The sequence below is a fragment of the Aquila chrysaetos genome, chromosome 8 (genome assembly GCF_900496995.4).
Source record: "Aquila chrysaetos chrysaetos chromosome 8, bAquChr1.4, whole genome shotgun sequence".
NCBI classification, from domain to species: domain Eukaryota; kingdom Metazoa; phylum Chordata; class Aves; order Accipitriformes; family Accipitridae; genus Aquila; species Aquila chrysaetos.
This window is the reverse complement of record NC_044011.1, coordinates 11,203,643-11,217,453: the sequence shown is the minus strand read 5'-3', so window position 1 is coordinate 11,217,453 and position 13,811 is coordinate 11,203,643. Positions and strand designations below refer to the sequence as shown.

At 45.6% G+C, this 13,811-nt stretch overlaps 1 protein-coding gene across 1 annotated transcript in view; it reads left to right on the top strand.

Moving 5' to 3' along the window:
• Positions 1 to 13,811, top strand: part of FNDC1 (fibronectin type III domain containing 1) — a 74,607-nt gene that overhangs the window by 52,660 nt on the left and 8,136 nt on the right. The window contains exons 14-16 of the mRNA XM_030022748.1: positions 1,909 to 2,139; positions 4,629 to 4,737; positions 11,340 to 11,419. Of these exons, the coding sequence (XP_029878608.1) occupies positions 1,909 to 2,139; positions 4,629 to 4,737; positions 11,340 to 11,419 (420 nt within the window). The remainder of the gene's footprint in view (positions 1 to 1,908; positions 2,140 to 4,628; positions 4,738 to 11,339; positions 11,420 to 13,811) is intronic.

Sequence of the window (13,811 nt, the reverse complement as noted above, 5' to 3'; positions counted from 1 at the left end):
AAGGACTGCCACCTGGGAAACCCAAACAGCAGTACTTTGTAGCTTCGATGCTTGCATGTCTGTGTGTGGACCCACACCGGTTTTGTTGAAGCAGTGCAAACCTCTTTGTACTCTTTCAGTGTAAGTGCTCTGCTTTGTATTCTGCATTGTGTTCAGTTTAGCTGAAGTCAGTAAGAGAGCAGGTGTGTCTACTCTGGTGCCCAGTTCAGCTCAACTGCATCATTTTAAAGTTCACACCAGTAGTTCAATCAGTGCAAGTCTCCGTGTAGGTGTGCGTCTTCCGCTGGGGGACCTAATTCTTTTCCACTGACCCATGGAGCTCTAGTGATTTCACCCACCTTGCACAAGCATGTGTGTCAAAGGCGTGCTTCAAAGTCAAGGGATGAATGGTATTTTGTATACGAACTTTCCAAAAAGTAAAACCAATAGAGGTAAATTTGACTTTGCTATTTGTATCTTTGCTCTGTAGAAGGAACTTGGTGAAGGAACGCCCAATACATTTACATGAGCCATAAGGCTGGCTCCTGTGTACGTGAGCCACTCCAGTGTGTAGGTAGGTGTTGCAGCTCTGACTTCAGAGCTGCTCTGCTTCTTTGTCAGAGAAGCAGCTGGGGGCCAGACCAGAGGGATTTGGAGGTGGTAGGGCACTCCGTTCCAGCTGCCACCCCAGCCTGGTGACACCCCCCCCGCCGCCGCAGCCCTTTACAAACCTCTGGCATTTGAACTGAGGTCAGGTCAGCTGCTGGCTCACCTGGCATTTCAGACGGGAGTTCAGGGGATGAAGAGTCAGCTTTGACTCGTCTTGCCTTCCCTTCCAATATCCACAAACTTCACGTGGCTTAGAGTGGAGCTGTGTGGCTGGAGTAAAAGATTTGGTTTTATATATGCCAAGACTTTCCAGTGCATCTTCAGTTTCCCTGTCCAAACAATTTCATGATGTTTCTATTCGGCTCTCTCACTGACAGTGCTTCTTGATTCATTTAGCTGGAGAGGCTAAAATTAACTTCATTGCAAGATCTGGAAAAAATTCCTTTAGGGCATGAAATCCAATAAGATAAACCAAGAAATGTTAGTTTATGAACATTTCAAGGCACTAGGGAAATAATATTACCATTTCAATGAATTGTATTATTGCAACTGAATAAACATTTCCAAAGCAAGTTTTATAGTCCTTACTTTGAATGTTACAGTGACTTTTAAGGCAATAAAAAGATGGTTTAATCTTTTCCTGAACTGAAGTGCAATTCCAGTCTGTATAAAGCCTTTAAAAATAGAAGTTGCAGGTTGGGAGCACATGCCTCAAGGTAGGGACTCATGAATCCTGGTCCCTTAGTACCCAGGGGACCACAGCAATAACCCCTTCGTTTAACCTGGTCGGACTTTACCTTGGAATTACTCTTCTTGTTCCCTCTGTTGTTTCACTCAGGAAACAAATCCTGTTGCTTCAGGATGTTTGTGTAAAAACCAACCACTTAGACCCGTAAAGTCTTAGACGATCTAAGGCCCTGGCGGGGATCTGTTCCCACGTGTGGAAAGGCAAAGAGTTTAGGTGACATTTTCACCCCACCTTCCAGAGCAGCTGGAGGTAGCATGCGGAGGGTCCTGCAGTCAGACTGCTCTCTTCCGCCTCTCGTAGCAAAGGCGATCCTTCTGTCTTTGCATAATTGGGTACAGTTGCGAGCCTGGGGTAGACCTGGATATTGGCATCCCATTCCCCCAGCTCATCAATCAAATTGAGCGCGAGCCACGCTTTGTTGGCAGCAGTGAACTGTCTCTGGGCTGGAAGGTGAGGAATTTAAAAATGTATCACAAAACTTGACTCTCTTTTCAGGAAGTTGCCAGCCTGTGCACTACTCTGTGGTACCTACAAACTGCTAACCAAACGCCATCCTTCCCTGTCTCTTCCAGCTCCTTACGTGACCTATCTCAACAAAGATCCAGCAGCCCCCTGCTCCTTGACAGAGGCCCTAGAACACTTCCAAGTGGAGAGCCTCCATGAAATCATCCCTAACGACCTCAGAGAGAAAGATCTGCGTCCCCTGAAAGCCCCTCACAACATCACTGTCGTGGCAGTCGAAGGCTGTCACTCCTTTGTCATCGTGGACTGGGCCAAACCTGCTCGAGGAGACATGGTAACAGGTACTCTCCTGAGGGTTGCTCTCCTGATGGGGTAGTGGGGAAGGGGCAGGTTTTCTTAGATGACCATTTTTACCTTAAACTGAGCCAGTGGCTCATGAAGTTCTCATTCCTCTGCAATTTTCTGTGGGAGGTGAGCTACTTTCTGAGGGATGAGAAAGGTCCCTCTGTTGTCCCTCAGTGCCAGACCAACCAGCCCATGTTGGTCCAGATATCTCAAGATTTTGGCGCTGATTTTGTGCCAGCGGTTCTGAAGGCACTGCTTCTCGCTTGGATGGTAGCTGTGATAGCACTTTGCTTGACTGAGCACTTCTGCCCCCAGGTAGTGCCCTCAGCTCCACTGCAGGCACCTCCCAAGCTTGCCTTTGGAGCATCTTTCACACTCGGCTTCAGTCTGCTCCAAGCAAAGGTGACTGTGTGGCTGGGGCTCGTCTGGGTCCTGCCTGGCTGTGAACATGGCTACAGGAACAGTCTGCCTGTAGAGGGGCTTCTGGCTTGGCAGTCTTCTAGCCTGCTTTTTTTGTAGGAAAAGAATGTACCAGAGTCAATTATCTCCAGCGGAGTCTGTGGCCCAGGCTATGCTTACTTGTTTTACTGAAATTTTGCTCAAATATCAGTCTGACAAGCAAGGTTCAGGGATGGAGAATATGTCAAACAAATGTATTAAATTAGATCTCCTTTAATGTCTTTAGACCTTTTGAGAGCCAGATTGAAGCCCAACTGACTTCAAGAATGAATCTCAAAAGTTGCTGGAAAAACACTACAGTAAATAACCAAAATATTTTAGAAATTAATCAAGCCTTGTTTGTCAGTGGACCCAAAAGATCTGAAGTAAGCATTGGAAAAGGCCACTGCTTTGGTGCTAATGTCCAGTTTTTGAGGAGCCTCGCCCAGCTCTGTGGCTGACAGCCATGGCAGAAGGGTGGGAGCTGGTGGAGCCGAAGCAGTGATAATGGTCAAGAAGGGAGAAGGTGGCACAGGCTATGTGGTGTCTGTCCCACGGCATGTCATTCTTCAATGCTGTTGTGGTGGGTTGACCTGGTTGGGTGGCAGGTGCCCACCAAAGCTGCTCTATCACTCCCCTCCTCAGCTGGACAGGGGAGAGAAAATATAATGAAAGGCTTGTGAGTTGAGATACAGACAGGGAAAGATCACTCACCAGTTACTGTCACCGGCAAAACAGACTCGACATGGGGGAAAATTTGATTTATTACCAATTAGATCAGAGTAGGATAATGAGAAATAAAACCAAATCTTAAAGCACCTTCCCCCCACCCCTCCCTTCTTCCTGGGCTTAACTTTACTCCCAATTTTCTCTACCTCCTCCCCCCCAGCAACACAGGGGGACGGGGAGTGGGGGTTGGGGTCAGTTCATCACACATTGGCTCTGCCGCTTCATCCTCCTCAGGGGGAGGACTCCTCATTCTTCCCCTGCTCCAGCATGGGTCCCTCCCACAGGAGACAGTCCTGCATGAACTGCTCCAGCGTGAGTCCTTCCCACAGGCTGCAGTCCTTCAGGAGCACACTGCTCCAGCGTGGGTCCCCCGCAGGGTCACAAGTCCTGCCAGAAAACCTGCTCCAGCATGGGCTCCTCTCTCCGCAGATCCACAGGTCCTGCCAGGAGCCTGCTCCAGCGCAGGCTTCCCACGGGGTCACAGCCTCCTTTGGTCACCCACCTGCTCCGGCGTGGGGTCCTCCCCGGGCTGCAGGTGGATATCTGCTCCACCATGGACCTACATGGACTGCAGGGGGACAGCCTGCCTCACCGTGGTCTTCACCACGGGCTGCAGGGGAATCTCTGCTCCGGCACCTGGAGCATCTCCTCCCCTCCTTCTGCACTGACCTGGGGGTCTGCAGGGTTGTTTCTCTTACATGTTTTCACTCCTCTCTCTGGCTGCAGTTTCTGTGTATCCCGCAACTTTTTTTTCCTTCTTAAGTATGTTCTCCCAGAGGCGTTACCACTATCGCTGATGGGCTCAGCCTTGGCCAGCGGCAGGTCCATCTTGGAGCCGGCTGGCATTGGCTCTGTCGGACACAGGGGAAGCTTCCAGCAGCTTCTCACAGAAGCCACCCTTGTAGCCCCCTGCTACCAAAACCTTGCCATGCAAGTACAGCTGTTGATTGAGTACCTTACTGAGCACAGTTTGTGTACCTTTTTTTTATTTTCAAAAAACCCTGGTATTTCTAACTATATTAGTTTCTGCACAGTCAGTGTATCACTTAAAACAGTGAATCTTTTTGCCTTCACTGTGTTTTAAATCAGAATTCACACCTGGGTACCATCTTCTGATGTAATGCTCTATCATTATTAGCTAATGGCAGGAAATTCTTGTAGCCTGGAATTTTCCAGGAGAGTTAGGCATTGAATCACTTTCATATTCAAAGATGCTTCCACTCCTTTTAACCCATAAAACCTACCATGACACCTAGGGATATAATTTATTTAAAATTTATTTAGAATCCTCACAACTACTTGTCTTTCCCATTTACAGGCTATCTGGTTTACAGTGCATCCTATGATGACTTTTTAAAGAATAAGTGGTCAACCAGGACTGCAGGGACTACTCATTTGCCGATTGAGAACCTGAAGCCCAACACACGGTATGGATTTGATCCATTCTTTTTCAGTTCTGTTAGAGAAGTAAAAGAAATTTTGAGAATTGTCAATCATTTTTCTTGGTCTTAGTATAAGTATTTACATCTGATCTAGTTTTTGCTCATTCCGTTTGACAGCAAATTGGTTTATAAACTGCCCAGCTACTTACATGATATCTTTACCATATTAACCCTGGAGCAGGTGACTGTATGTACATGCATATATGTTTGTGTATCTAAAAACACATACCAGTAACAGAGAAAATCTTATTTTCAAAATGCATTTTCTGGTCTTATGCATAACTGAATCAATTTTTGGGGGGGAAGAGTATACTGGTGTGGCCAAGATTTGATACCCAAGGGCTGGTGGGGAGAGGTACCACTCTCTGGTCTGTTTTCGCTGACTGTTCACATGAGTTGTGCTGGAAGAGAAGGCTTGGTGGTATATAATGAGGCTGTGGCAGTTGCTCAGAAGTCAGTTTGGCAGGAACTTTAGATCTTTATCTTGAAAAAAATCTCACTGAAATGGCAGAAAAAGAATGCATGCTTTGCATGATATTGGAATAATTCATGGCAATTGGGTGGGAAGTAAATGGCCACAAAGGGACTACATTAAAATTACTTCTTTTGACAGATGCTTGGTGTCTCTCATACTTTTCCCTCAAATTCTGAGTCTGAAATACTTTTGTTGCTGCCTGGGGCTAGGTGATTGCTCTTCACATGCTGATGACTACAGTCTCTTAGACACTGGTGGCAGGTCTTGGTCACATATTTGGTAATGTGGGAGATGCACTGGGATTGTGGGCTGGGACTAGCATGCCTCACTTGATGATGAGCTACAGATCAGAGCATCCACTCCTAGGACAGGCACATAGGATTTGTGCCAGGGCAACACACAAGAGAGAAACAGTGTCACCTAAAGTATCTTTTCTTTCCAAGATGATTTATAGATGAAGGTTAAAAGCATTTGATTGAGAACCTCAACCTAGAAAACAGAGAATTGTTTGAGCGTAGCCTTCATCTAAAGTCTTAAGACATTAAATGAGATAAATAAATTGTGAAAAATCAGTGCAGTGTAGCATTTGGGTCTCAAATATGACCAGGCATATTTTTTCTGACCACGTTACAGTGCTGCTCCGCACAGCCCTGACTTTAGCATAGACTCACACACGCCTTGCCCCTGCAGCTGCTCCTGCTGGGCCTGAAACACCCAAGCACCAAGAAATCACAATATCTGTTAAGAAGTGGGTGCTGCTCCCCTGTCTCCTCCCTGGAGATCTCCCTCCTACCAAAGAGTTCTGAGGACATGACATCTCTTTGGGAGAGCGAGCGCCGGAGCAGCTTCAGCAGCAGTTCCTTAGGCAGGTGCACCAGGGACATGTCCACCAGAGGACACCTGCAGCATCAAAGACCTGGGAAATTAGCAAGCAAAAGGTGTATGGAGAGGCAGGATAAGCACACACAGGACACTCAAAGAGTTAAAAAAACAGAAATAAGATGTTACAGGAAAAACTTTGTGCCATCTTCTCTCCTGTTCTGTCTGCAGTGCTCTCAGCCACACACTTCATGAGGCTTTTTCTTACATATCCAAGAGATAAAAAAAGGCAACCTATTCTGACGATTAATAATCTAAACCTCAGTGAAAGTCCTTTAGAGTGGTTCATGGTGTGTTAAAGCAATATTACTTGCACAGTAGAGAGCTGCAATTGTATGCTCTGCATCTGCTAGTGCCCTTGTTACAAAACAAGATTGTTACAACCGTATGGAGGGAGGTATGGGGCACAGTTTATCTGTGGGTTTCACCTGTTATAACAAGATGGAAGAGGTCTGAGATCTCCTAAAATCTGTTCCTAGATAGTGAGGGAAGTGGGCGCAGACCATCCCGCCTTTGTACATCCACTTCCTTGTGACTTGAGGACACCTTTTTCCCTAAACCTCTCTCCTCCTGCCGCTAGTCCCAGTTCCTGCCTCCACATCCCAGAGTCCTGTAAATCCCCAGCCCTTTTATCCTTCACCAGTTTTTGCTCCTCTACTCTCACCCTGTCCCCCACGCAGGACAGGGAGGCATTGCCTGTATACCCAAGCTTCCCCTGGCCAGGCTCCTCCCTCTCTTGCTTCTCTTCCATTTCTACCTTCCAGCTGCAGCTCCTCACCTCTTCACTGTCTTTCACTCAAGTCTCCCTCTCCTGCTGCCCCAAGGACAGTGGTGAAGGCCAGCGTGCCCAACATCTCAAGGACTCCAGGTCACCAGAAAAAGCGGTTGCAGTGAAAGCACCCAGGAGCCCTGCGGCCGCTGTCCCGGCCACGCTCGGTGCAGGAGTAGGAGGGAGCCTCTGCTGCCCTCTCCACGTGCTCACGGGAGGAAACCTGCCCGTCCTTCGCAACCCCCTCCCAGCCTCTTTTCCCCTTCATCCACCAGCCCTGCTGGACGTTGGGTCTGTGGGGTGCCATCACATCGGCTCGTGCCCTCCCCTTCCCAGGCAGCGCGTGTCTCTCCCTGCCAGACACCGGCTCAGGCACGCGGGTTCCCCTCCGGCGAGCAGCAGCCGCGTGCTCTGTGCGTACCCTCTGCGCACCCACGCCGGCTCTCACCCAGCTCCGACGGCGGTCCAGCAGCAGCCATCCCACCGTCCTCGTGGCTGGCACGCGGTCGCGGTGCTACGGCTCCCGCCATCGCAGCCTGCCGCGGGATGGGGCACGGGGGCTGGGCGTCCGTGCAGGCGTGCCTTTGGAGAGGCCGCAACAAGGATTTTACAGCTAACTAACGTTTTTTAAAACAGCTGCTTCCCTAATTAGCATGCTGAGTGATTATCTTACTTTGTGGCTGCGAGTGCCAGCTATTTAATTCCGACAGAAGGGAGACACCTTGAATTAAGTCATAAAATCAAGTGACAGGTATGGTGATGTGATTAGTCATATCGTCTAAATGAATAAAAATACTACATTTTCATTGCCCCATTACAGTTTACTATGTCCTTTCTTGACATGTCAGTAGAAGTGGTATATAAAATCTCAAAGGTGGTTTATTCTTTGGAGGAAAAGCTTTTTTTTCTTGTCTGTATTGAAACTTAACAACAAACGGTATTGCATCTGTTGCAGTTGTGGTTCTTATGTGCCTATTGGTAACAATTCATTGCAATTCTGCCTAAGCAAAGTGTAATCAAAGCACAATCAACTTATATATTACAAATTTGTTCATGTATTTTTGTGGTGAAGAACAGTTGAGTTATACTGATCTGAGAATTCCTGGCAAATTCATCAGCTGAAGGATTCTGACTAATGAAAATGTCAGATGCCTGGACCTAGAAAGGCTTTGGCAATTTCTTTTTTATTTGTCATGTCTGAGAAAGAAATATATCCTGACTGCATTATTTTATTGACATTCTTAGTACAGCAATCATAGCATCGTCTGTGTTTAAATCACAGGTCAGCAAGTCATGAGACCTGGCTCTCTTTCTGGCACAACTAGAGGGTTCTTGTGTATATAAAGGCTTAGGAACTAATTTTCCAATTTAGCAAAGAGAAATGTACTCATAACTTCATCGCTGTTTTTTCCAGACAGTCAGGCAGGCAGTTTGAACAGTCATGTGTCCCAGACAGGCCTCTATGTACATAACAGGACACCTGAGCACACAGTTGCCCTGATTGTGTGGATAATCAGTTCCTGCATTACGCATTAGATACAAAACTGCACGGTTTTCCCTACTTAAGTAGGTGCACAAGGTTCTTGGGCTGCTCTCTCCTATTTCAGATGTGGATCATTGCATTTATGTACCTCATGGGAATGTTTTGAAGCTAGCATTAATACACACGTATGAAGTGCATTGAAAGGGTTGCTCAGAAGGTGCCACTGTGTTGCGAAGGTGGTATCTGATTATACCTCTTTGGAAGCAGTGGGAAGTCAGGCATCCATACAGATGTTTTCACTATGCTTTGAAGCATTATGGAAAAGATGTGGGCTGGAAAACATTTTTCTCCTGCTCTTCTGAAGTAGTTACGCCAAGCGCTGGGCTAAGTCAGTACAGCTTGGTGCTGTGTTGCGGCTGTTTTGTGAGCCAGAGTGAGGGATTGCTGCCCTGTGTCCCATCCCTGTGGTCAGCCTTGTGCCACCGGCCCCTGCCCCGATCCAGGTGGAGAAGGTGCGAGTGGGTGAAGGAGGTGTGGATGGATGCGGTGTCCCGTGAGAGCATTGGCAACCAGCGGGATTAAAGAAGTGCTCAGGCTGCCATGCTCTGCTCAGGTGGCCAGAAGTAGAGGAGCACACTGGAGGCTTTTTGCCTCCCCTTGAAGGTGCGTTCAAGAAACCAAGGTCAATAGTTAAAACCACGGGCAAATATTTATGCCAGCAAGAGGACTGTGCTAGGCATGAGCAAAAAGCACAGCCTTGCTAAATTTCACTATTTAACGTGGTTTCTTTTTGCCACAGTGTGTGTGTCTTTTAAAAGAAAGCCGTGAGTCGTTTGTGAGCATTGTATAGTCATTAATTACAGGCAGAACTGGCTACAGAAAGCAGGAGTGGAGCTGGCTTCTGGTGTCAGCTGTGGGACACAGCAGGGACAGGGGGCACATCCCCCACGCAGGAGTGGGAATGTGTCTCGCAGAGGGTCTGTCCATGCATGTGCTCCAGGTCTGGCACAGATACGAGGTGAAGCTCGTGCCACAGATGAAGCCCAGAATATTTCAATTCCTGTAGCTTCCACATCGATCTCACCTAGAGGACCTGCCTGTAGTTTTTACGGAGTGAACAAGAAGATGGCCTGGCACGTACCCTGGAGATAACCGGCTTGCTTCATGGCAAAACCCAGTGTTCACATGACTGCCACCATTCTGCTGAAGAAGTGGATGTTATTTGCACATCTTTTCAGCCTTTTCGTAGAGATCAGTTTGATTTTGAGATGAAGCAGTTCACTTTGCATGAAAAAAGACATTCCTTTTAATGAAAAAAGATATTCACCTTTGCCAAAGGGCTGGTTCAGCCGGATCCCCTCTGATTTATTGTTGTGAATGATTTCACGTGTACTTGGCTGGGGCTTAGGCTAGAGAGGGTCCTTTCAGGAGCGACCTCCGGGCCCTGCTCTGTGGCTAAGTCCTTGAGCAACAGATACGTCTGATGGTACAAGAAAGTGTACGTGGTAAAAATTGAGTGGCAGACTAAAACCAGCAAAGTTCCTGCAACAGGATTATGTTGAATTTTCCTGCTGCCTGCTAGGCTATAAAGCATGAGCATCTTAGGTGGTATTAAACCACGTTATGCTTGTACGTTGCAAGGGCTACTGTCATCTCCTGTGGACAGAAGGGAAGAAAGGGGGGTGAAGTTTTTAATATGGATGGTGTCCATGCTTGGTGCATAAACTGCGCCAGGTGGCAATAGCTTCTAGGGACATCAGACCGCGTTTGCTATGAACCACGCTGTCTCAGCCCAGCGTGGGCCATGCAAGCGGAGCAGCACTGGCAGGTTTCTGTGCAGGATGGGGAGAGCTTTGCCACCAAGAGCAGGCTGATGTTTTTAATGGGGCAGGCTCACTTTCACCAGCTGAGCAGCGTCAGGCCTGCCACTCGGATGGGATATTGCCATGGGAGGTAATCCAGCGCTCAGTGGCAACCATCCCTACAAGTAAGCGTTTGCACTGTTATGTGGGTCACGTATGGAGCTTTTGGAGATATCTGCTTTTGAATGAGAGGCTAAATCAAGATCCAAATGCTATGTGGATACTCCAGAGGTGCAGTAATTTTTTTTTATTAATTTCTTTACAAGAATGAAATTGAGCAAGCAGGCAAGAAAGGAAAACCTAAACTCAGGCACTTTAAAAATGCTGTGCTGGAAATTTTTACGGTAATCTTCCATTCTAATTGGTTTCTGCTGGACTGGATACAAAGATAAAAGGAAAAGAAGAAAACATTACTCTGGGAAAAAAATGTCAAGAGTAGACATCAACTAAAAATCATTGTATTTGGAAATGAACTAAAACCGTGCTTACACATATTCTTCTCTAAGGGTGAGGATAATTTTGCTTCTGTTGAGCAAAGAATGGAGGTCTAGTTGAGTCATGTGCTTCGAGTTAAGCATGTGATTGAAATACTTTGGGGGAATCAATAAGGCAACATGTGAAGCTTTCTCATATTACTCAAGTATTGTGATCTTAAAGCTGCTAGAGTTTTTACAGAATGGTCAAAAGCTTAGCTTCTGATCTCATATAAAACTGATCCAGTTTTAGTTTGCAGTTTACACCACTGCTTTTGTAGAAGTTAATCTGGTTTAAAACTGTTCCTGAGATCAGAATTTAATTTCCTTGCAACTTTTTCTTTTAGTCTATTGTTATTGGTTGTTTCATATAAAGTGGATGTAGTTGTGTGTGGTTTTTGGAAGGGGGATGATATAAATAAACGATCCAAAAATATGCATGGGAGCAATTGCAAAAAGGAGAAATTTGTCTGTAACAGCCAGCTCGTATCCTGGCTCAGTATCCAAATCCGTTTAATGCAAAGGACACCTGAACTCAGTGGAATTCTGCTGGTTTGATTCTCATCCTGTTTTAGTATTATTTATAATTTAGCCATTGCAGTGGAATCAATGTTTTAGTCTTATTTTCCCTTTCTTTTTCTTTCAGGTATTATTTTAAAGTCCAAGCAAAGAATCCCTTTGGTTATGGACCTGTTAGTTCTTCAGTCTCATTTATCACAGAATCTGGTACGCTTTGCTTTTTATTTTCATCTCAAAATTAAGTTCCTATTAACAGATGTGGCAGGGCAGTGACTGAAACCAGCACAGTAATAATGGTGATTATCCTGAACTTGCTGCTTTGAGATTTTTTTTTTTTTTAGGTTAATTACTTGTTTTCAGTAAAGCTAGGGAAATAATACGCACTCCTAATGCCCCTATGAAAATATAAGTGATGTTAAAGTGACCTTCAGAGGAACAGGAAGTTGAATTTAAAATACAAAAGACTACTAATGTTCAACAACACGGAAGCAATGGGAAGTTTAATGTCTTTGATAGATTGACCAAACTTTTAGTAAATTAGCTTCCTAACTGTGAACAGCTGAACAGTTGGAAGTGGTTGTCTCTGGAAGAAATATAGGAAACAATTGTTCCATCAGATGGGCAAAGTTCTCTGTTCTTTTTTTGACAAGGCGTGCTGCTCTTTCACAGGGCTAATAGTGCATTCAAGAGCAACGCCCCCTTCTAAAAATAGTACTTTACAAGAGCTATTTTTACCCATTTCTTCTTCTTCTTCTTCCATTGAGCCAGAGGCCAATGACTCCACTGAGTAATAGAGGAAAAATGTTTCAGTCTTTACTTGAGCGAAAGGTCTGCTGTCTCTTGCAAATTTTGCCCTTTTGACAACGGGGGGTTTATGCAGTCTCCGCCTTTGCTCATTTGACTTCACCCTGTGGTGCTTGCTTCAGAACCATGGAAGTCAGTCTTCACAGAAGGGAGACAAAAATGCAAGATAAGTAAATGGTCCTGCATAACATATTCAGATTTTTTTTTAAAGGAGTAAGAAGCTCAAGTATAAATCCAAGCATAATATTTAACATTGGACAAATATGACAGTGTGCCCAGGTGGCCAAGAAGGCCAACGGCATCCTGGCCTGTATCAGAAATAGTGTGGCCAGTAGGACCAGGGAAGTGATAGTTCCTCTGTACTCAGCACTGGTGAGGCCGCACCTCGAGCACTGTGTTCAGTTTTGGGCCCCTCACTACAGGAAAGACATTGAGGTGCTGGAGCATGTCCAGAGAAGGGCAACCAAGCTGGTGAGGGGCCTGGAGCACAAGTCTTATGAGGAGCGGCTGAGGGAACTGGGGTTGTTTAGTCTGGAGAAAAGGAGGCTGAGGGGAGACCTTATCACTCTCTACAGCTACCCAAAAGGAGGTTATAGTGAGGTGGGTGCTGGTCTCTTCTCCCAGGAAACAAGTGATAGGATGAGAGGAAATGGTCTGAAGTTGCACCAGGGGAGGTTTAGATTGGACATTAGGAAAAACTTCTTCACCCAAAGGGTTCTCAAGCATTGGAACAGGCTGCCCAGGGAAGTGGTGGAGTATTAAATACCTGGAGGTATTTAAAAGACCTATAGAAGTGGTGCTCAGGGACATGGTTTACTGGTGGACTTGGCAGTGTTAGGTTTGCTGTTGGACTCAGTGATCTTAAAGGGCTTTTCCAACCTGAATGATTCTATGATTCTGTGCTGTATCTTGCAAGAAGTTGATTAGCTGATTAGCTGGCTGCCAGTGTGTGGGCCTAGTTTTCCCATCCAAAATCAGCCACCTTGTGAGCTTTATTTAACAGGTTAAATCCACGAAATTTAAAGTTTTATTTGCAGCACTGATCTTTCATTTGTCATGTGGCCAAAGGTGGCTTTCCAGCTGGCACAAGTACAAAAGCAGTTGCTAAATCTAAAGCCAGGTGGTATAGTTACAGTGATGAAATAAGTCAGAAGAGGGAGAAAATGCTAGTTCAGAGTGCTCTTCTAGTGCAACTGAAAGGTTTGAGCTGATGGGAATATTCAGTAAAGAATGCCATCATAGGATCAAGCACCTTATTGAAAATGTTCAATCTTACCGCTGGTAACACACTGAAGAGAACAGAAAACCATAGTTCTCTTTCATCAAACTGTAAAAACTCCCTGGAATTTTTCTTCCCCATCGGTAGACAAGCACCATGCTTTTTCTTCAGGTGTCTCATGTACAATAAGGGCTAGTTAAGAGATGACAGAAACTGCAACATAATGAATACAGACAAGCTAATGCATTAGATCATTTTGTTTTGTTATCCTTATGCCACACCTATTCCATCCTTCTTTATTTAAAAAAGAGAGTATTTCAAGCAAGCAGAAGCTCCTGCAAAAATTCTGCCCCTATGACAAAAAGAGTTTAAAATGATAAATTTCACATATTTTTGAATAGCTCTAAACAACTGTGCTAAACATGATGGATGTCTGAGACTGAGATTGGCATACAAGAGGTAGGTTACGTTTCCCTTTGGAAGGTAGGCCTGCAGGTGTGACTTACACTATATATATTCAGAAACTGTCCTACTGCTCTGAGGATCTTCTGAAAAGAGGAAATCTGTTTCAAAGCT